The sequence below is a fragment of the Acinonyx jubatus genome, chromosome B4, assembly GCF_027475565.1.
Source record: "Acinonyx jubatus isolate Ajub_Pintada_27869175 chromosome B4, VMU_Ajub_asm_v1.0, whole genome shotgun sequence".
Classification (NCBI taxonomy): domain Eukaryota; kingdom Metazoa; phylum Chordata; class Mammalia; order Carnivora; family Felidae; genus Acinonyx; species Acinonyx jubatus.
In genome coordinates this window covers 14416093-14438528 of record NC_069387.1, presented here as the reverse complement: position 1 = coordinate 14438528, position 22436 = coordinate 14416093, and the positions used below count along the sequence as shown (strand labels likewise).

At 39.3% G+C, this 22436-nt stretch overlaps 1 protein-coding gene across 4 annotated transcripts in view; it reads left to right on the top strand.

Annotated features, from left to right (window-relative positions):
• Window positions 1-9262: 9262 nt before the first annotated feature.
• The window catches only part of MINDY3 (MINDY lysine 48 deubiquitinase 3), a 95378-nt gene continuing 82204 nt past the window's right edge, over window positions 9263-22436 (top strand). Inside the window, exons 1-2 of one of the 4 annotated variants that reach the window (XM_027073514.2) lie at window positions 9263-9600; window positions 21101-21180. In XM_027073514.2, coding sequence (XP_026929315.1) covers window positions 9507-9600; window positions 21101-21180 — 174 coding nt within the window. In that variant the 5' untranslated portion in view covers window positions 9263-9506. The remainder of the gene's footprint in view (window positions 9601-21100; window positions 21181-22436) is intronic. The other 3 variants (XM_027073512.2, XM_027073511.2, XM_053225339.1) reach the window with 3 other exon arrangements.

Below are 22436 nucleotides of genomic sequence, written 5' to 3'. Positions count from 1 at the left end.
AAAACCGTAATACCTTTCATGACCTAGTTTTGGAAAATAGATACCATCACTTCCACAATACTGTGTGGGTCACACAGTTCAGTTCCATTTAGTGTGGGAGGAAACTATTTAAGGGTATGAATATCAAGAGGCATGAATCATGGTTGCCATAATGTAGGCCGAGTCCCACAGACTACCTTTTGGCTTTAATAATTCAAGTCTCTCCCACACATGAATTCTCATAAAGTCTCATACCCTTGCAGCATCAGCTTGAATCCTATGGGTCTCATCATCTAAATTAGGTAAAGTATGTATGAGCTTCCTTGAATGTAATTTCCAAAGACTGGTGAACTAAGAGACAGTTTATCTGGCCTGACACCCATCAGAATTGTGGGGCAGGGATAGGATAACCAGAGTAGACTCTTCCATCAGAAACTGGTAAAGGAGGTCCACAGGAGTTGTGGGTCCATAGCATTTCTAAAATCTAGAATGACACATCAGACACACGTTGATATTTCCTCAATTAGGATTTAAGTCTTGGGAAAGACTCATTGTAGTTCTGAATCTGTTCTCTGACCTTTTGGTTCTACCCTTCCTTGACCATAAAAGATATCTCATGTTTGCAACCCCAGCTGGGTTGTGTTCTCAGCCTTCTTCCTATATAAATTTGAGGAGTCAAAGATCAATTCTTATTTTTTATTGTCTCTTTTCCTTTTAGTTCAAATTGGCACTGTTTCCATAAGTATATTATCTCTTAAATTAGATGTTAGTGTTTTGTGGGGTTTTTTTTTAGCTTTTTACTTAAATTCCAGTTAGCTAACACACAGTGTAGTATTAGTTTCAGACGTACACGACAGTCACTCCCATACCAGAGATGAGTCCACAACTATATGGTCAATTAATTCTCAACAAAGCAGCAATGAATATCTAATGGGAAAAAGTCTCTTCAATAAATGGTGTCAGAAAACCTGGGTAGCAACACGCAAAAGAATGAAACTAAACCCCTTCTTTACACCATACGCAAAAACTCTTCTGCTGTGGTTGGCTCACGTTGCTCCTGGTTTTCTGGATCCAGCGTGTGAAAGACCACAGTTCTGTTGACTCTGATTTCTTCAGGCTGAACAGTATTGGGATGGGGCTGGGGGGTGGGGTGGGGGAGGGAAGTCAGGTGAAGTCAGGTGAATAAAAGAACAGACATATCTGGTCAGCAGGGCATAGGTACAATGGCATCATCCATCCTAGCTCTGTGACTGGGAGTCAGTTTGCCCCCCACTGCCTCTCAAATTTCTCTACAATAAAAGAATGTGCATGAAGTACTCAGCACAATGCCTGGCATGTCCTAAGTGCTAAATTAAACTGGGGCTATCTCAGTAACAATGTCCCAACTGAAGTTCTCCTTCCATGGTGGACTGCTGTTGTTTATGCATTTCCAGAGCACATTCTCCTTTAAGCTGACATTAATGCATACATTTTCCTTTGGAGACAGAGTCTCCTCCATGGTGTGCTTTGACATCCTGGTCTCTAGGAATAAAAGATCCTAATTTGTAGCACTGGCAATTTCCATCCTGCGAATATCCCTGCTATGGTAGATTTCAAGCTACCAGCATCAGACAGTGCAGAAATTGGAAGTTGTGGACACACCGGCTCTGGGGAGCTGCGCCATGCATTCTCCAGGACCCTACCGGGGCTTCTTCCCATTGGTGCCACACTGACCCTGGTCCTGACTGGTGGTGGAGGTCCCACTTTCACACTGGCTCACCCATATGGCCCGGAACTGGGTGCTGACTATTGAGAAGAAACCTTAGATCCACATGGATCTCTCTGTAGGGCTACTTGGGTATCCTCATAACACAGCAGGTAACATCCCCTAAGAAAGCAAGGAAGAACTTCCATGACCTTGCCTTGGAAAGATTTCTCTCCTCAATGTGATGGAAGTACAGAAATGCAGGAATAGCACAGGGGAGAGAATCACTGAGGACAGTCTTGGAATCTGGCTACTACACGTGACGTCATGTTAATTGGACCTGATAACTAAGAAATGGCAATTATAGTTGACCCTTGAACAACACAGGGTTTCAGAGGTGCCGACCTCTCATACAGTTGAAAATGTTAATATAACTTTCAACTCTTCAAAACCCCAACCACTAAGAGCCTACTGTGGGCTGGAAGACTTGCCAATAATATAAGCAGTCAATTACCACATGTTTTGTATGTTCTATGTATTATATACTATATTCTTATGATAAAGCCAGCTAGAGAAAAGAAAACGTTATTAAGAAAACCATAATGGAAAATGTACAGTACTGTAGTATATCTTAAAAATCCACATATTTAAGTAGACCTGTGTGGTTCAAACCTATGTTGTTCAAGAGCCAACTGTACTCTAGATGCCTGGTAAGACACGTGCTCCAGAGGGTAAGAGAGAAACGCTACAAAGATTCAGGGGCCCAGCAAATCAGTGATACATTTCTGGGTTCAGTGTTTTGAGCATTTCTGGACTTGCCTCCAAAATAAAGGGCAAGTTATGTACCTTGTACCTCTAACCACTAAGAAAGAAGAGCAATGCTTAGTAGCCTTCTTTATGCTTCAGAGGCGATACATTCCACACTTGAGCACAATATTCTGTCTCGCTTATCATGTGCCGCATGAATTCTTGAGTGGGGTCAAATGCAAAAAGATACCTGACTGCAAGGTCAGGCTGCAATGAAAGCAACTCTTTCCCTTCCTCTATACAATCCTACAGACCTGGGGGCTCCCTCCCAAGATACCCTTTGAAAAGAAAGAAGCTGGACAAACCCCTAACAATCCCCGATAAGAAAGTTGCAGCACAGAACAAAGGCTATTTCCTCATTTGTCCCCAATCTCAGTGTGCTCCCTGCGGTCTTGCCAACTTCCTGGTTAACTCTAAGTTTGTCTTTGCGGTTGATATTTCCTCTGCCTGAAATATTTTTGCATTGTATATAATGGCTCACTCTTTCATTTCTCTGCTTACAGGCCACTTTATCATGAGTTAGGGAAGGACTATATAAAACTGCAACCCCTACTCTTCACCCAGCCCTCTATCTCCCTTCCCTGCTTTATTTTCTCGGGAGGATTTAATGTATCGTACTATATACTTCCCTTATCTGGCTTTTTTTGTATGTGATCCACATTAGAATGTAAATTTGATGAGGGTAAGAATATTTGTCAATTTTTTAACTGCTGGATCCCCAATATAGAGAGAAAAGAGCCGGTATAGTAGACAGTAAGTACTTATTAGACGGATAAATGGTAGACCCCCCAGTTTTAGTGAACATCTAACGAACAACTTCATTTTAATGCTGGAGAGACACCAAGCATTATCTGTCATTCACTACGATAGGCAGGAGACTACCTCCATCCGAAGATATTCATGTCTTAATCCCTGGAACTTGTGCAGATTACATGGAAATGGGGAATTAGGTTGCAGATGAAATTAAAGTTGTTAAGTAACTGACCTTAAAATAAGGAAATCGTTCCAGAGCAGCCGAGTGGGCTCAGTGTAATCACAAGAGTCCTTAAAACTGGAAGAGGGACAAGAGGAGGAGCTTAGAGTGATGTGATGTTAGAAGAACTCAACTAGCTTTTGCTGGCTTGAAAGATAGAAGAAGGGGGTAACAAGCCATGGAATGTAGGCAGCTTCTAGAACCTGGAAGAGGCAAGGAAAGGAACCCTTCCCAAAGCCTACCGAAAGAACAGCCCTGCTAATGCCTTGGCTTTATCCTCGTGAGACTCTTGTTAGACTTAGGATCTTCAGAAGTAAGATGACACATTTGTGTTGTTTAAGCCAGTAAATTCTCTGGTAACTTGTTATGATTGCAGCGGAAAACTAATACACTTTCTTCCTCTTCTCTTTTGATCTGCTTATTCTCTTACACTCTATTACCAAAAACACAGTTTAATACAGTGGCCATAGCTTCCTTTCAGGAGCAGAGTCAGCATCCTCAACTCCAGTTTCTATACAGCGGCTTCAGGAAACTTCAGCATTCAGAAGACAAACTCTTCCTTCTTTATTCCTGTTTCCATATCTGGAAACAAGCACACCTATAGGTCTGACCCCCCTTTGTGTTTCTGTTCTGTTTCTGATCCCAACAGAGATGCTAATCTTGTATTTAAGCATAGTTAAGTTTCATTACATTTTGAATGTCACCTACCTTCCTTAGTAAATCGCCAAGTTTCATCCATTCTATTTCTAAAACGGCCATGGGATTTACTGCTCAGTGAAATTGCCAATGGCACCATTCCACTTTATGCCCTAAGCATCTCATCATGGATTATTGCAGTAACTTCCTAACTGGTTCAGCCATTTCTCATTTGTAATCATTGTCCTCACTGCATACTGCCAGTTATAATCATAAGATATAAAGATGATGTTAGCACCACACTGTTGAAAAATCTTAACTAGCTCTTGTTATATTTAAAGTTCATAGCATTGAGGACTGAGTAGTATTAAGGCCACAGATCTAGAATCAAATCACCTGTGCTCTGAAATGAGTTTGTGCACAGGTTCTGGGTCAGAAAAATCTGGGTGTCCATGCTAGTTTTTCCATTCACTTCATGATTCAGGGCAAGATTTTTATCCACCTAAGAGATCATAGTTCTTATTCCAGAGTCATGAGGGTTCTGTACTGTAACACATGTAAATTGCTTAGTATAGGGACTGCCATAAAATGTGATCAATAAATATTAGCTGCTTAACTATGTAAGACAGTATGTTAAGATTCTGGCCCTTTACACTAGTCTCCTCAGACTGCCATAACAAAATTCCAGAGATTGGCTGACTTAAATAACAGAAACTAATTTTCTCGCAACTTTTGGAGGCTGCAAGTACAAAGATCAAAGTTCCATCAGGGTTGGTTAATGGTGACACCTCTCTTTCTGGCTTACAGACAGCCACTTTCTTACTGTGTCATCACATAGCCTCTTGCCGGATGCATGTGGGATCTCTGGTGTCTTCCTGCTTTTATTAGGACACCAGTTCCATTGGGTTAGGGCCCCATCTTTATGACCTCATTTACCTTAATTATGTCTCCAACATATGGATTTGAAGGGGACGCAAGTCAGTCTATGGCACCCTCCTTTATCTGACATTCCTGACTCAACTCTCTCTAGGGATACAAATGCCAGGCTCCTGCCATAATAGCATTTCATGCCAAAAAGGCACATCCTCCCTTTTTTCTCTGGTCAAAATTATACCCAGTTCAAATGCGTAAGTAACTCATCTTCCATGTTTGCTCCTATGGTCTTTTGGTCAAACCATTAACGTAGCTAACATAAGAATGGTATTTTTCAATTACATATTTCTTTCACATACAATGTTTTCTGTTAAATCTCATAATCATTGTATGATGTAATTACTGTTAATGACCTTCTTTTATGAATGTGGCAACTTAGCCTCAAGGATGTTGTTTATTCATCCTATAAAATTGAGAACATTAAAAAATGTGCTTGTTTGTAGAGGATGGTACTATTCGTTGACCATGAACCATTGAAAGAGGAGCTGATTTTATGGAAAAAGATGTTTTATTTGACACACAGTGAGTTTGAGGTGTCTATGACACATCCAAGTGTGCAAATATTATGTACTCATTTAACATAGCCAGTCTTGGACTGATATATATTTTGGAATTTGATCTTCTCATTTCATAATGTTAGCACAAGTAAGTGGTAAGGGACAAATAACCTCTTTTATTCTATGTGTTAGTGGAGAATAATGCTAAGTCATTTGTTTATTCTATATACATGCTCAACATTCTTTTTCTTCTAACTTTTTCCATATATTTTAATTTCTAAACAGTGTTTTTTCTTAAATCATAGAAGGGGACAGGATCTGAAATAAATGGCATCCTAAGAGATGATCTAAAGTTAGTCCTTTTCATTTATTGATGAAGAAGCACAGTATGGTTTAAATGATTCATCCAAGGCCATAGTTAGTAGTCACATAAGTAACATTCATATTTCCTTTTTTAAAGTTTGTACCTCTTAATCATATTCATAATCATAACATTCATATTTTCTCATTCCAATCAGAAGCCCATTCCATTATACCAGTGATTCTCAACCTAAACTATGTGAGAAGATCAGTGAATAAAGTCATTCAAATGTCTTTTAGCCCTGAATACAATCCTCTCTCTTGAAGAGTTGCGGTGAACAACTGTTTTATTTTTCTATTTTTCATTTATTAATGTTTATTTATTTAATTATTTTGAGAGGAGGAGAATCCAGATGGAGAGAGGGAGATAAAGTATCCCAGGCAGGCTCCATCATGTCAGCACAGAGCCCCATGCGGGACTGGAACTCAGGAACCATGAGACCATGACCTGAGCCGAAATCAAGAGTCGGATATTTAACTAACCGAGCCACTCAAGCACCCCATAACTGTCTAACTTTCCTTAACCCAGATTTTAATCATAGAATCCCCTTTCCACCATGCATTAATGCCAGTAGAAAATGCTTTGGGAAATGATGCAGTATGCCATACTTGGGAATGACAATGGTGGGCTTAAATGCTTGGTAGGAAAATTACCCTGCCGAGATGAGGTCAGGCTAAAGGAAAGGAAAGAATTTTATTTGTTGGATAGATTTATGCTGTTATTGGAAGACATAGGGCCCATAAATAAAATAGCTTTCTTAGTGAATAAGTATGGGATTCTTTGAGCAACTCGCCTGAAATGTATTAACCACATTATAGTGTAGGTTTTTTCAACCTATGATTTCTCTTAGATAACCGGAATGCAAATACACTAAATGACGACTAAGAGGGATTCCAGTTGGAGAAATATTCTTTCCGTGGTGATCGCTAGGAACAAGGTAACGAAGTCATTGTGCTTCGTTTGACAGGGAAATTTGGGGAAAGACAGGAAACTAAGCCCAGGGTTAGGGGTTTGATAGAGTAATTCTGCTGCTGTGAACTAGTAAAGACTGCTAAAGGGAATTAATCATGATGGAAATCTCAGCCTAGTTTTATGGCTGTGCCCTGACTTGAATTTGAACGAAAGAGAAATATTACTAATAAAATTTACATACGAGCAGAATGTTTCTGATTTTTCAGGACTTTCTTTTAGGACTAAAGATCATTCATGCAACCTGTGTACATCTTAACGATACACATCACTTTCACCAAAACCATAGACGGTCCTAAGAAAAAATATGTGTGAAAATATGGAGCAATATAAATACTTCAACGTAAATGTGCATAATTTTCAAGTTATTATAATAAGAGAAACTCATTATTATCCTGTGCCAGCTATAAATGCAACAAACTTGACTGCTTCCAAAATGTATTATGTTTATGTATAATTACTGAATAAGAAAATTTGAAACGAATATTAATTTGCATTTCTATTGCAGTTTAAGTAAGTTCACATTTTAGATGTTATAACTAATGAATTAAGCAACATAAATAATTTAACATCAAATATTTCTTGTTAAAAAGATGTCTTGCTAATTTAAAATTTTTAAACGCTGCAAATGAAGAATATAACCTAAAAGTGGAAAGGACATATCAATGTGCTGAAGATTTTGTCAGCTCATCGTAGCTGTAAACTTAGAAAAATCACAGATCAAGAAATATTCTGTTTTTAAAATTATGTTTTGAAAGTATAGCCTTTACCCCATATGTATAGAGTGTTAATCAAATGTATAACTACTATCTGTATATTAATGGAAAGAAAACAATTGTGGCCAACACCTCTGAACTTAGAGGTCTGCCACTTACACACTCTATGAACATAGACTCTTCTATGTCTTTCAGCAAGTGAAATAATCCTGTAAATTGTAAACCACCAAGCAAATAATAGATGTTTAACTGGACTTAATACTACTTCTCCTGATCCCTAATGTGCTAAAAGATAACGAATTGTTAAATTCCAGTAAAGGCAAATATCATTCCTTCAATGAATACTTACTGATATCCAGCAATGTTCAATGCTCCATACTAGGTGCTATGAGTAAGACAAGTTCTTGACTTCCATAAACTTATATCCCAGGAGAGTAATCATTGTTTTTTTTTTAATTTTTTTTAATATTTATTTATGTTTGACAGAGAGACAGAGTGTGGGCAGGGGAGGGGCAGAGAGAGAGGGAGACACAGAAACTGAAGCAGGCTGGAGGCTCTGAGCGGTCAGCACAGAGCCCCACGTGGGGCTCTAACCCATGAAACTGGGAGATCATGACCTGAGCCAAAGTCAGAGGCTTAACCAACTGAGCTACCCAGGTGCCCCTCAGAAGAGTAATTCTTTGCAAATACAAGGATGACAGTAACTGTCATGAGCAAGTTACACATGAGTTACCATGAAATTGCAGAAGCTAAAATTTGTACTTCAGATTTTAATGACTGGAGTCTACTTTATTACAAAATGGCATTCATACTGTGTCTTGAAGAATGAGTGAGATTTGGTTTGCAAAAATAGGGTAAAGAGAGTTCCAAAGGGAATAAAAATTAGGAGGGCTATAGATACGGCTCAGGCACTACAGCAAAGATTGTTGCAGTTCGGAATAAAGGATAAATTAGCAACGCCCTCTTATTTGCAACCTGTAGGGAACCCATCAGATTGGGCCTTTTGTTTTAAATTCAAAGTTTGGTCAATATGTTCTCTCCTTTTTAGGCGTCCTAAATACAGGTTTTTACACAAACCAAATTCAACCGCATGTTTGTCAACGATTAAACCTGGACTTCAGTTCAGGTGTTGTCCACTCACCGAACACTCTCAAAAAACGAGATGAGAATGCTCTACCGAACAGGCTGCTTTGAATCTGTTTCCCAATAAATAGCTTTCTAAGTCTGCGTTACACCCAGTAGAGGCATTTCTAACGCACATTACACACCACACCCTTCGCTTATGCATTTAATAGGTGGTTGGACTTTATAGGATTTATCGAGGCACACAGGCCGACAGCCTTCAAATTAGTGGTGGCTCTCTGTGAAGTCATAGATGTTTCTTCACGGAGACTCAACCATCGTCTTAGAGTTGTAGCTCTGTGTAACTAATATTTTAGGGGCTAGTCTACGTTCCAGGCCCTAAGGCGTGGGCCGCAGGGCCTGCGGTGCGCCGAGGGAGGAGGGGTTCCTGGATGGTGAAAACAGGCCAACGCCCAGGGAACGCGGCGTCCCCGCCAGTACAAAAGTTACCACCCCACCTAAAGCGGGGGGCGAAGCTCAGGAAAACCGGCGGCCACCAGAGCGTGCCTAAGCGCTTCCTACCCCCCCACTTCCGCTTCCGGGGAGGCGACTCCCGGGTCCACCGGGCGGGGGCGGGGGCGGTAGCGAAAGGGAAGCCGGAAGTGGCCCGGCACTTCCGGCACGGGAAACTCTGCTGCCGCTCCGGCTGGCTTGACAGGCGCGGTCTCGGCTAGTAGCTCTCTCTCCTTTCGCCTTCCGCCCTCCGCCCGTCCGCCCTCCCAGCTCTTTTGCCGCTGCCGTCCCACAACTCCTGTCCCTGAAGGCGCCCCTTCCCCATGTTCCGGGGCGGGAGTCCTGAAAGCGAAGACCCGCTCGCCGGTACCCCATCATGTCCGAACTGACTAAAGAGCTGATGGAGCTGGTGTGGGGCACCAAGAGCAGCCCCGGTCTCTCTGACACCATCTTCTGCCGCTGGACACAAGGTACCCTGACGGGGCTCTGACTTCCAGCCGCTTCCTTTGCCCTGCGAGAGTCTAGCTGCGACGCCGCCGGCGCCACAGCCCCCCTGGCTTGCCCTGCACTCTGTCCCGATTCCCGTGCTCAGCTCGGACACTGGACTTTCTAGAAACGCCCTGCCTGTCTCGGGGTGGGGGGAGGGGGGAGTGGTTGAGTAGGAGAATGGTTGCAGCTGTCCCCTAAGGACCCGAAGCGCCTCTGCCACTCCCTGGGCTGCCCTCCGGCAGGATGAGAGAAGGATGGTGGTTGGGCTGCAGTGTGTGACACTGAGGGTGTGCCCCGTGCCCCGGTGTCAGTTTCGCAGCCAGTGTTGCGGCTTCCCGAATCCGTACCCACTGTCAAGGCTTCGTGTTATTGGCGTGTGGTTTAATTTTGGCCAGAGGGGAGTCCACAGGAAAGTCAAAGTGGCCAATTCCAGAAGGCAGCTTTGTTGTTTGTGTTTTAACTGTGTGGTCGGACGTAGTCCTCGGCGTAAAAATACCAGTGTTGCCTGCTGTCAGGTGCTCTTTTGACCCAAAGTATCCCCAGTTTTGAGATGGTTTAGTTAATCTGTTACAGTTCAAAGGAATGTGGATCACAGCACTTCCCGTGCTGGTCTAGTTATCCAGACAGGATTTTGAGTTATGTAAGAAGTTTTATTATTACGAACCCTAAGGAAATAAAAATGACCATTTATTGTATTCCTCCGCCGTGCCAGGCTCTGCCTTTGGCACTTTGTACTAGTAATTACCTGTAATTCTTAAGTTTAATGATAAAACACAACTTTGCACATTACTTAAGGTGACTTAAGAAAGACTGAAGTTAAGTGAGGTTACAAGCATTGTCTTTGGAGTCAGGAGGATTCGTGGTGTAAGTATGTAAAACATAGGCCAGTAAATGGTAGCTCTTCATTTCTATTGTTAAATCATTTATTTACAGAATCCGTGTTCTCAAAGGATTTGGGGGAATTTTAGCATAGTAAATCTAAGTTCCTAGTTCGCAGTGTGTATTTTGTAAGAAGAATTCAGGGTTGAAGGAAATCGCTTCCTCTCTCTTAGATACGCCTCTTTTAAGAGCTGGTAAAATTAGAATCGTAATGTATTACAGGTTATTACAGGTTATTTAGTCCATCACTCTTATTTTGCAGTTGAGGAAAATGAGTCATGAAGCTAAATGACCAGGCCAGAGTCACACAAATGGATAGAAAGGGAGTGAATTACAAGTCTCCTGATTCCTCACACAGATTTGTTTTCACTGATAAGTTTTCAAACCTTAACATGGAATTGCTTTTGTACTTTTTACACATTTGATTACGTCACTGGAGTAGCATTTTCTGAAATCTCGGACACCTGCATTTGCAGATTTTAAAGCTTGCTTTCTACGTTGACTTCGTTTTATCCTAATGGCGAACAGCCCTGAAGTCTACAAGGCTGTGAAGCGTTAAGAAAACTTTTACTTCCTGTGTAGTCAACATTAATTAAGCATGTACAACGTAGAATAAGATCGTGTCCGGCCTTGTTTATATTAATACTGTGATGAAGTTTCAAAGAGGATTGAAAGGCACTTCTACTGGTTAAGAGAGGGCTTTGGAACAGGTGTAGTTTGGTTCCAGGTTAAAGTTATTTCACTTCCTCAGGCCTCAGTCTCCTTCTCTGTAAAATGCAGATAATAGTAGTGTCAACCTTACAGGGTTGTTGTGAGGATTAAAGGCATATAAATACATTGAGGCACTTAGCACAATATCTGACATAGAGTGAACGCTCACACAATGGAAGTCCGTTAACACTTGATTTAAAAATTGTTTCATTGTAGGCTAAGCCAAAGATCACTCTCTGGCCGTGAGCTGACAGTTACAAGAAATTATTGTTTATTTGATGAATAATCATTTTGTTTTTACTCTTTCTTTTTTGTTGAAGGATAGTTGATACATGATAACCACTATTTAAACTATAACTTTATAATGATACGAGAACGCTCCGCCACCTTGTAGTCCTGTAGGAGTTCCTTAACGAGAATCATTCAGTCAATACCGGTTACATTTTTTTTTTCTTTTTAGAGTGTGTTTATATCGTGGATAGATAATTCTTCATGGTCTTACACTGATCAAGATTTTCAGGCAGCCAACTATGTATTTTAAAGTTACCACTTCCGAATCAGAGGGAGGTTGTTATTGGTTTTGCTTTGTTAACTGTTACATTCATTTATTCGTTTAGAGGCAGAAGTCATTGCTGAGGATCGCTTTGGCGGTCATTTGGGATTTGAGCATAGGCACAGGACGCGGCTCTGCTGCACTTGCCTTACAGCATTTGTAACGTGACACCAACTTTGGCTCAAGTTCACAGTCTGTCACTGTGTTTTGACAACTGGAATCGTAAGGAGGTTTTTGGAAGCACGTTAAAAGGGTGAGATGTTTAGGGTAAATATTTGTAAAATTATGTTTAGGGATATTCCATTTATGAGACCATATCGATTGGTCACGTTAAACGTTTTTGATGCGTTTAAAACAAGCTGCAGGGGTTGGTGCAGCCCAGAGTTGCTTTTTTTCTCTTCATTGATCTGCCAGTTACAGACTGTACATGACAGCAGTGAGCCACAGAAGTGGCACATGGTCGTTGTTTATTTCACTTGGCAGTTTTAGATAATTCTCTTCTGCAATTCCTTTTTCTTAAAAAAAAAAAAAAAGAGGGTTTTGTGTTTTTTTTTTTTTTTTGCCAGTTTTTCTTTCAAAGACATACTTTTAAGGTTTGCAGTTATTTTCTAACTAGGAAATTGAGTCTCTCCTGCCGCCTTCCTTCCTGCTCTCTTGCCTGTGATAGTTTTTTAAGAAAAGTGTGTATTTTCTACCTCTTATTCAAAAGCACTGTCTGTCCTCCTTGCCTTCTTCCCGAAACACACTACAACAGTGTTCCAGGCAGCAGTGTTGCAGGTTAGACTTGGTGGGATGGGAAGGACGGCAGATAATGCGCATAGCATAAATTGAGCATAAGTGATAGTTAGAAGGTAAAGAACTAGGGATTGTGTAGTGGGGTAGTGTGGCTAGGCCTCATTTTAAGATGAGATTTGAGCAAACCTTGAAGCAACTGAGTGAACTGTGCAGTTATCTGAAGAAAGGGTGTTCCAGGCAGGGAGGATAGCCACTGTGAAAGACAATGCAGAATATTCCTTGCTTTTTTGTTCAAGGAACAGGAAGGAGACTAGTTCGGCTAGAGAAGGAATGAGGGAAGGGGAGAGTAATAAACGATGATGTAAGACCTCATTTTCATCCAGTGGCCTAGAAAGCCTTAGAGGCCATGGTCAGAACTTTGATGTTTCTTCTGAATGAAATGAAAGGCCATTGAGAGGTTCAGAGCAGAGAGAGACGACATGACAAGTTTTTAAAGGACTAATCTAACTGCTGTGTTTGAGGGTAGACTGTAGTGGCTTGAGTGAGACAGCAAGATGAAATGATAGACAAAGGCAGTAATGCAGCAGGGAGGAAGTGGTGACTTGGACCAATGACAGTAGCACTGGAGATGATGGCAGGTGGTCGCAGTGACCAGCTCCCAGCAGAACCAAAGTCATTTAGTCATTAGTCCCATTAGACTTATTGGGAATATTTGTGGGTTTTTTTTTTTGTTTGTTTTTCAGTATTGATTGTCTAGTTCAGTGTTTGGCAAACTTTTTTCTGTAGAAGAGTCACTGGCATTTATTATTTTTGTCTTAAAACTCATCTCTGCCATTGCAGCAACGGCAGCCCTAGATAATACAGGTGTGGCTGTGTTCCAAAACTGCATTTACAGAAACAGGTCAACCCCTGATCTAGATTATAAACTCTGAGAAACCATTTCTTCTTCCCCCCCCCCTTTCCTCTAAGCTTTATTTTATTATTTCATCTATAAGATTAGCCAGAAAGGGAAAAACACAATTGCTATTTATACCAGTGCCTTGTTTTGGGGGTGAGGTGGGGAATGGATGTGTGGTTGTTTCAAATTAGAGTTTGGACTTTGGGTATAGGACAATTTTTGTTATGTAATATGAAGAAAAAATAAAACTTAACAAATAACTTAGGAAAAGTTATGTATTAGGAAAAGTGAGGGATCGTTTTATTTTAAAGTATTTAAATATAAAGTATTTAAGTATTTATTTGAAGTACTTAAGTATAAAATGTATTTACAAGTTAATACGTTTGTTATAATGTGATTTAACATTTTACCAAAATAATAAAGTGATATGCCAGTATTATTAATTTTTCTTCTAAAGTAAGAATAATACTGTGAGATCGTATCATTTCAGAGGTTTTTGTTGGTGGAAGCCTTTTATTTCTCTCAAGAATAGATACTCCTTTCTCCAACCTACCTGAATCATGTCATCTACAATCCATTTCTTTCAAATTTAAAATTTGTGAGCTTATATGAAAAAGTTAATTTCTTGGTACTTTGAATACATGTTTTCCAGTTTAAAGTATCCGTCATAATATCTTAAATTGTATTATACTTTACAGTTTTTGGAAGTCTTATTTAGTCCTTGCAACAACCCTGAGAGATAGCAAAGGATAATTGTAGTTTCCTGATTTTCATAGATGAGGAAACTAAGGCCCAGTTCAGTATTGGCTCAACCATTATCATCGAGTTTGTAATGACAAACCAAGTTTTTTTCCTCCGGGCTTCTGTTTACATGGGGATCCAGAATTATGGGGACAGAAGTTGTAAAACTGGTTTAAATAATGTATATATGCATAGTAAGTCACATGAAAGTGAAAGGTTAGAAAATTGCAAAGAAGTTCATGGCTCAGGTTTAAATTAGAAGCTATAAAACAGATTTCATGTCTGTAATACTGTGGAATGTGATACAAAATTACATATTTAGGATCAGATGCTTCAGATGGCTAATTCTGGATCTAATCAGGAAAAAAAACCATTTTGTGAAAAGTTAATTCCTTTTAAAAGTAGGAAGTAATTTAAATATGAGAATACAAAAGAGAGAACTCTATATCCTAAAAAATTTGAATTCAAGCACAACCTTATTATGAAAGGAGAAGCCTATTTAGCATAGTCCTGTTTTAGAATAGAATACTTAATTTACTTTTAGTTGACTGTATTTCCTTTTGTGCACTAATGGCCTTTGTTCATTATCTGTTAACACAGTCAAACGCGTATACTGTAATTAAACAGAATTTGGTGGGCAGCAGGTCTGCCAAGAATTCTCTCCATGGGGTCTTTATATCTAACATACCAAACAACTCACTGTAATGCATTTCAGCTATAAGCCCCACCCATAGATCTTGACAACTGCATTACATTCGTAGTAATTTTAAGGGAGGTAAAGAATTCAGTACTGATTCATGTTTATTACGTACCCTGAAAGTTTGACAGAGCCTGGTTTCACCTTTGCCCTTAGGCCCAAGGCCAGGGTCCCTTCCCCTATTTCCATCCAGTAGGAGCAGAGCTGGGCTGAGTGGGGGCCTCTTGGCTTCAGCTCTTGTTCTTGGGTTGACCTCAGATGTAGGTGTCTTGACGTGATAACCAGCACCCTTAGGTCTCATTGTCCTTACTGAATTTGTCCTGTGCGTCGCACCTGTTTCTCCCCTCCATTTAGCCTGTCATCTGTTCTGTTTTTCCCAGGCTGCTGTGTACTGATGGAGAAAATTGTTGTCACCATCAATACAAATGCAGCGATCAAACATTAGCTGAGCCCTCAGTGTTTCTCTTAGTTCTTTATCCTGTCAGCTTTTGTTATGTCTGTCAGAATTAACCTGCTTCTCAATTCTCTCCATTTCCCCTCATTCTTATTCAGTAATTGTGAATAATTAAACTTAAAAATTTTAAGTTTTAATATTTTAATTTTTAGTAATTAAAAATCACTCTTATTCTCCCTCTTTGCCTGAACCAGTTAATTTAGAAGCCTGTCAAGATTCACTTCTTATAGGCCAGCGACTCTCAAGTTTTTGTTTTTTGTTTTTTTAACTCAGGGCCCTATTATAATCTTAAAAGTTATTAAGATTTCAATATGAAAAATAAAATTAATGAGACCTGAGGCATCGTTTTACATTTCTGTAAGTATCTTGAATGTCTGGCTCATTAGAAGACTGCTGGCTCCTTGCATTTGCTTCTCTGTTCAGTCTTTTACAGTGTGTTAGGATGTTGTTAGGAAGTATATGCAGAAACCCAGCCTCACAAAGACTGCGACTGGTAAGGTAGGAGTTATAGTGGCCTTTCAGACAATTAAGGATATTTTTCTTAAGTACCACACCCAAACTTGGCAAGTGGTAGTTTCTTACAGGTTATTAGTGATCTGGAATCAGAAGCCACATCAATGAATTTTTTGTACTCTCTTAAATTGAAATCCATTGGTTTGCCTTGTACTTTGAATGGATCTTTACCCATGCATTCATTTCTAACAGCATGCATCTGTCATCTGGAAGTTACTGGTCCACTGGTTTATACAGAGATGTTAAGACATTTCATTATACAATATCAGAAGTCATATTTATTACTATAACCTCTGATCTCATTAGAAAAATCTCTAAGAATTGAGATGCTGTCAAGTTCACAGTGGTGCATGCAGGTTTTCCAAAAATTTTAGTTATTGCTTGAAAGCCTGAAAACTTACCACTGGCAAAAATACAGTCTGTTATTTTCCTTGAAGTATTAGGCTTCCTTCATTCACTTCTGAGAAAGGTCTGCCACATACCCAGGTCTGAATAATCACAGTCTGTCGATAGCTCTTCAAAATAAAAACAGCGCTCTACAAAAAAAGCAGTTCCAGCTTGCAATTCAGAAAATTACACAAGTGCTTTTTCTTGAGACAACGGTCTTTATCAAGGTATGTAGCAGAGGTGCTTTAGTTTCCATTTTGTCATGCAGAATATTTTTTAAAAGGACATTTTATTCAAGGTCAAGATTTAATAAAATTAGCATCAGTAAGGGCATTCTTTACGTTAAATTGGCTTTTTCTGTGTCAAAGAGGGTGGTTTTGTTTACTAGGATGACTGCTAGTACAGCTTAACCACACTGCCTTCATGTGTGCTGAGGCACCAGCGGTAAAACCCACCATTACTTTTGTACCATCACTGTGAATGTCAACACAGCATAAAGGGCAAATGATGTCTTAGTACCATTATGAGAATTATTTTAACCTCTTCTAGATCCCCTGAAAGGGTCTCAGATTTCCAAAGTTCTGTAGACCACACTTTGAGAACCTCTCTGTATCCACTCTCGCCACCCTCACAGCATAGCTCTTTGAGGACTTGGTGTCTTTAAACTTCCTCTTTCCCATATAATTGCCCCTTTCCTGTTTTTAAACTCCTGTCCTTCAGCCTATATAAATAATAATAAATAATGATTCTTTATCCAGCTGCCCTTCAAGATATCATCCTTTTTTCCTTTTCACTTGTTTAACAAATAGTTTGTATTTACTCTTTCTCCTTGTATTCTGAATCATACCTCAACCCTTTAAAATTTGGTTACTCTCTCCAGTGCTCTAGATTTCTTTTGTATTCCCAGTGATGCGGTTAATCCATTGTTTGAATGTTATGTGTTTTCTCAGCAGCATTTGTAATAAGTAACTACTCTTTGCTTCCTGGAGGACTTCAATGTGTTTTTCTCTTACCTTTCTAATCTTTTTGTCCATCTTCGCTGACTCAGCCTCTGCTTATTTTTTAATGTTCCCAACTCCATTGTCTTTGTTTACACGTTCTCATTTACTATGACTGCCGTGTTGAAGATAATTCAAATTGCTGTGTTTAATCCTAACCCCTGCCCTGAGCTCCAAACCCATATTTCCCCCTCTTCTAAATAATGCCAAATGGTTATCTCAAAACCGAACTTGGAATACCTAGAAGCAAATTCCCCCATTTTCTTTCCTTGCAACAGTTCAAAAAGCATTTATGGAACATTAACTATACAACATACTAGGAAAACAGTGGGCAACAGAACACGCCAGACACGTGTAAGGCCAATAATAAACAAGTAAACAATTATATCGTAATCACAGATTATGAAAAGTACTGGTTGTTCTGGAGGATGGTAGGAGAGACCTACCGTCTTAGATATTTAGACACACCTACTTAGATAGGTGTATCAGGGAGTATCTCTGAGGAGTCGACACCAACATGAGTCCTTAAGAAGGAGAAGGATTCAGCTTTATGAAGAGAGAAGGGGACATGCATGTAGTAGAAACCTCAAGCCCTAGGTCTCAGGTCAAGATGTTGCCATGTTGTAAGATCACTGTGGATGATGAAAATGAGAGTGAACTGAGGGAAGGTGGGTTTAATAGAACATGGTGTCTTATAAGGCCAGGAAAAGGAGTTTGAATTTCATTCTAATTGCCCCTGAAACGTATCGAAGCAGGCTGGGACAGAATCTGATTTCCAAATCTAAAATATTCCTGTGGCAAGTCTGTGGTGAACAAATAAAGATAGAGGCAGGACAGGTGGGGAGGAGTGGAGACATCTAGTTGGAAACACTTAACAGTCCTCGAGGTGAGAGACCATCATGGCTTGATCTGGTCTACCGAGATGGGATAGAAATGGACAGATAGAAGTCATGTTTTGGGGCCTTGAAACAAGAGAATCTTGCCTTCAAGTGGCAGAGAAAGGGTTAGCAAATGTTTCCAGTGTAGGGAACAGTATGTTCAAAGGGTAAGAAACCGGAGAGAATAGGGATATTTGAGGACCTGGAAGAAGCTCAGCCTGCCTGAAATCTGAGAGGAAGAGTGGCAAAGGATGAGAGAGGAGATTCAGGTGGAAAGCAGATCAGACAGGACCATGGTAAGGAAATGAGATTCTGTCTATGTCTGGAGTTCTAATCTGGGCTCTAACTGAAAATTCCCTGAATACTACCAGTAATGGAAATCTTGGGAGTAGATGAATTACCCAAGGAGGATGTCTGGAATGAAAAAAATAGAGCTCCTAACGCCAAGACATGAGGAACATTACCATTTAAGAGGAACTGACCAAGGAGACTGAGAAGAAACAAAAAAGAAAAATTGAAACAAAATTGGACCAGTAAAGCTAAGGGGCAAGGCTTTTTCAGAAGTTGTTGGTGAGCATTTCAGATGATTCTCTCGGGAGTAAATAAGAAGAGACTTGAGGAACAGCCTGTACCGGTAATTGATGAACTTGGTGAGAATGAATTTGGTGCAGTCATAGGTTGAAAACCAAATTTTTGTGGGTTGAATAAATTGTGAGGTAAAGAGAGTGAGACAGTGCACATAGACAACTGGGTGGGCTTGGAGAGAGTGGTGATTGGAGTTTTTGGTGGATTTTTTTACTGGTCCAATGCATATTTTAAATTTGGACTTTTTAAAAACTTTTTTTTAACGTTTATTTACTTTTGAGAGACAGAGACGGAGGAGCATGAGTGGGGGACAGGCAGAGAGATTGGGACACAGAATCCAAAGCAGGCTTCAGCCTTTGAGCTGTCAGCACAGAGCGCGATATGGGGCTCAGACTCACAAACTGTAAGATCATGACCTGAGCCGGGGTCAGATGATTAACCAACTGAGCCACCCAGGTGCCCCAAGACTTCACTTTTTTAGAGCAGTGTTACAGCAAAATGGGGAAGCTACAGAGATTTCTCATATACCTCCTGCTCGCACAACATGCATAGCCTCCCTGTTATCATTACCCCCAACCACAGTAGAATATTTGTTCTAGTTGACAAACCTACACTGACATATCATTGTCATCCATGGTCCATAGTTTACAGATCACTCTTGATGTTGTACATTCTTTGGGTTTGGACAAACATGTAATGATTTTTTCCATTATTATGGTTTCATAGTGTTTTCAGTGCCCTAAATTATAAAATACAACAAATACTTTGTTGTCTGGATGTATCACAGTTCATTTAGCCACCCATTCATTTACTGAAGGACAGCTTGGTTTCTTCCATTAGCAGTTACGAATAAAGGAACCGTAAACATCTGTGTGCCAGTTTTTGTGTCACTAGAAGTTTTCAACTCGAGTAAATAAGGAGCTTTTGGTGGATTCTTAAGGAGGATTTTTTTGTTTTTAAATATGTGAGATCCAGGTTTAAGTACTGTTTGAAAGAGAGGGATTGAAAGGTTCGAAGAGAGGAGGTGGATGAAATGGGATCCTTGACAGTATTTCTAATCTCACTTGCTATCACCTCATGTCTCAAGCTAGAAACTTCAGCATCTGCTCTAATGTCTTTGTCCCACTTGCACATACACATCAAATCTTAACTTTTACCTTGGAAATACTGTTTAGATATAGTTCCTCCTATCCATACTAATGTCAGTTTTATTAGGTCCACACCATCTCTGTATGGCTGTTGAAACAGTCTTATCCCCATTCTATTCTTTTTAAAAAGAAACAGAAATCCAGTATGATCATATTTAATCAGTACTTGTCATGGTCTGGCTCTTCTCAGTATTAACCTCTTGTCAGATTTCCCTCCTCCCATTTACCATCTCCTTTACCTACCCCCATACTACCTTTAAGCTACACTAAATTTCCCCCGACCCATAAACTTGCCCTGCTCTTATCAAACCTTTGTCCTTTAATAAAGGTGTTTTCTTTACCTCAGAGTCATTCTCCACCCTTGTGTCTTGCAAATTCCTATTCAAGATCAGCCTCAAAGTCACCTGTTACAACTTGACTCAGGCATGTAAATCATTCCTCTCTATATCCACAATGCTATCTTCATACTTCTGTTGTAACATTCACTTGTTCTTTATTATTTATTTGCTCCTATGTCCGTATTCACCTGTACTGTAGGCTCCTCCAGACTGGGGACTTTGTCATTCATGCATACATCCTAGATGCTTGGTATAGTATCTTACGTTCATCACATGTTTGTTGGATGAATGACTGAACTACAGGTGAAACCTTACACATTCTTAGCATGTTGGAATTGGAAACAATCATTTTAAAGATAAGTACACAGAGATCTACAGAGGCAAAATGATTTCCTGAAGGTGATACAAATACAATCCTCCATACTTCTGGCCCTGTGCTCTCTGTAATGAACTTGTACTAGTTGTTCCCAGTCAGTCTTGGTTGGATAGCACTGAAATTGAGATAGACCTAGTGTGGACACATACACTGTCTATGATGCCATTTAATTTTTAGCTTATAGAATGTGATTCAAAGATTGGAATGAAAAAGATTCTGTACAGAAAGGTCCTAAAAATTGTTTGAATTGTAGATAGTGTATCTAGTCTTTCTTCAAGTAAATGACTTAATTTAGTGGTCTTTTACTGAGGTCCACACTTTATTCCTTTATTCTACTGAGAGGGTTCCCTGGGGCAAAATGTGTGTGTGTGTGCGCGCACTTGTGTGTGGCACAGGGGTGGGAACATAGGCTCTGTATCTTTTTTCAAAGGATTCCTTGATACCCCAAAAAGTTAAGAACCACTGTGCCTAACTTGGAGATATTTTGCTTTTGTAATAAGTGGTCTTTCTCAAAGCAAAGTACATTAAAGATTCTTTGGGCTGCTGTTTGAATTACATTTTTAATCTTTGCTACTTGCTTTCATTTTTAGGGTTTGTGTTTAGTGAATCAGAGGGATCTGCATTAGAACAGTTTGAAGGTGGCCCCTGTGCTGTTATTGCACCTGTTCAGGTAACATAGACTACTTTACCAACTCCTTAGAGGGACATGTTCAAACGTTTCATACTTTATTTTTTGTTTTCTAATATCTGTGTCACGAGACATGATCAGTTATCTCTTAACTTTTTATTCTTGTAAAGTGCTATGAATATCCAGAATAAAAATGAGTTCAGAACATCAGCAGGTTATGCAGCAATAGCCTTTTGACAATCTTACATCAAAAAAACCAGAATAGGTGTTCCCTGACCTTCAGAAAATTAGGAATTAATGATAATGACATCTTTCTAATACAATGATCCTGTTGAGTAATAGCATTTTATACTAGGGATAGCTACATCATAGCAATATATTATTTTCATTTGTTCTTTCTGTAGAAGTGATTTTCCTAAAAAGTTGACGATGAGTGAATATTTTCATTCTCTAAAACTGTATACATTTTAAAAATAAGTTGTCTTTACAATTTTAGGCTATGGCTTCAGCTTTTAAAATAAAATTAGTAATAACAGACTTCAAACAGAATTTCCAAAATTAAAAAAAAAAAGGTTTTTCTTTGCACAAGGTAGTGTTAATCTGAATATACGTATACGATTTTGAATCTTGATATGTTCTATTGTTTGAATTTCAAGGGCCAGTTTGCCACAATCATTACATTTTTAAAACCACAGATTGAATTTTTGGTTTACTATAATACTTACAATGTCTGACCAGCAGTGTAACTTCACAACTATTATAAAAGAAACTGGAATTTATTCTGTTTTTTAATCAGCACATTTTGAAAGTACATATTTAATGTGATATTTTTTCATTGGACATAAGGAACACATTCCTGAACTGTTAGCTGCGAAGTAAACTGGTCTCTCAAGCCTTATACTACATATTATTAAATTAAAAATTTTTTTCTCTGAAGGAGGAAAAAAATCCTTTCATGACTGATTCCAAATTATACCCTTTATAAGTCATTATTTTATTTCTTTAAGGGCTAAAATTGATTTTGTTTGCGTTAGTAAAATTATTTAAAAATTAAGAAAAATTTGAATGTTTGAACATTGTCTGGGAGTTACTGAATATAAAGAATAAAATTTAACTGTGAATTAGTATTGGAGTTATCATGCCGTCATGCTGGGGACGGATTTTGGTTGCTAGCAAAATCTTACCATCTGAATTTGAAGATTGCTTATTCTGTCTGTATTTAAATTAGATTATATTAACCCAGGGCCTCCTAGGCCATATTAGCACCCAGGGTTTTTACTAAAAGTCTACGAATGTAG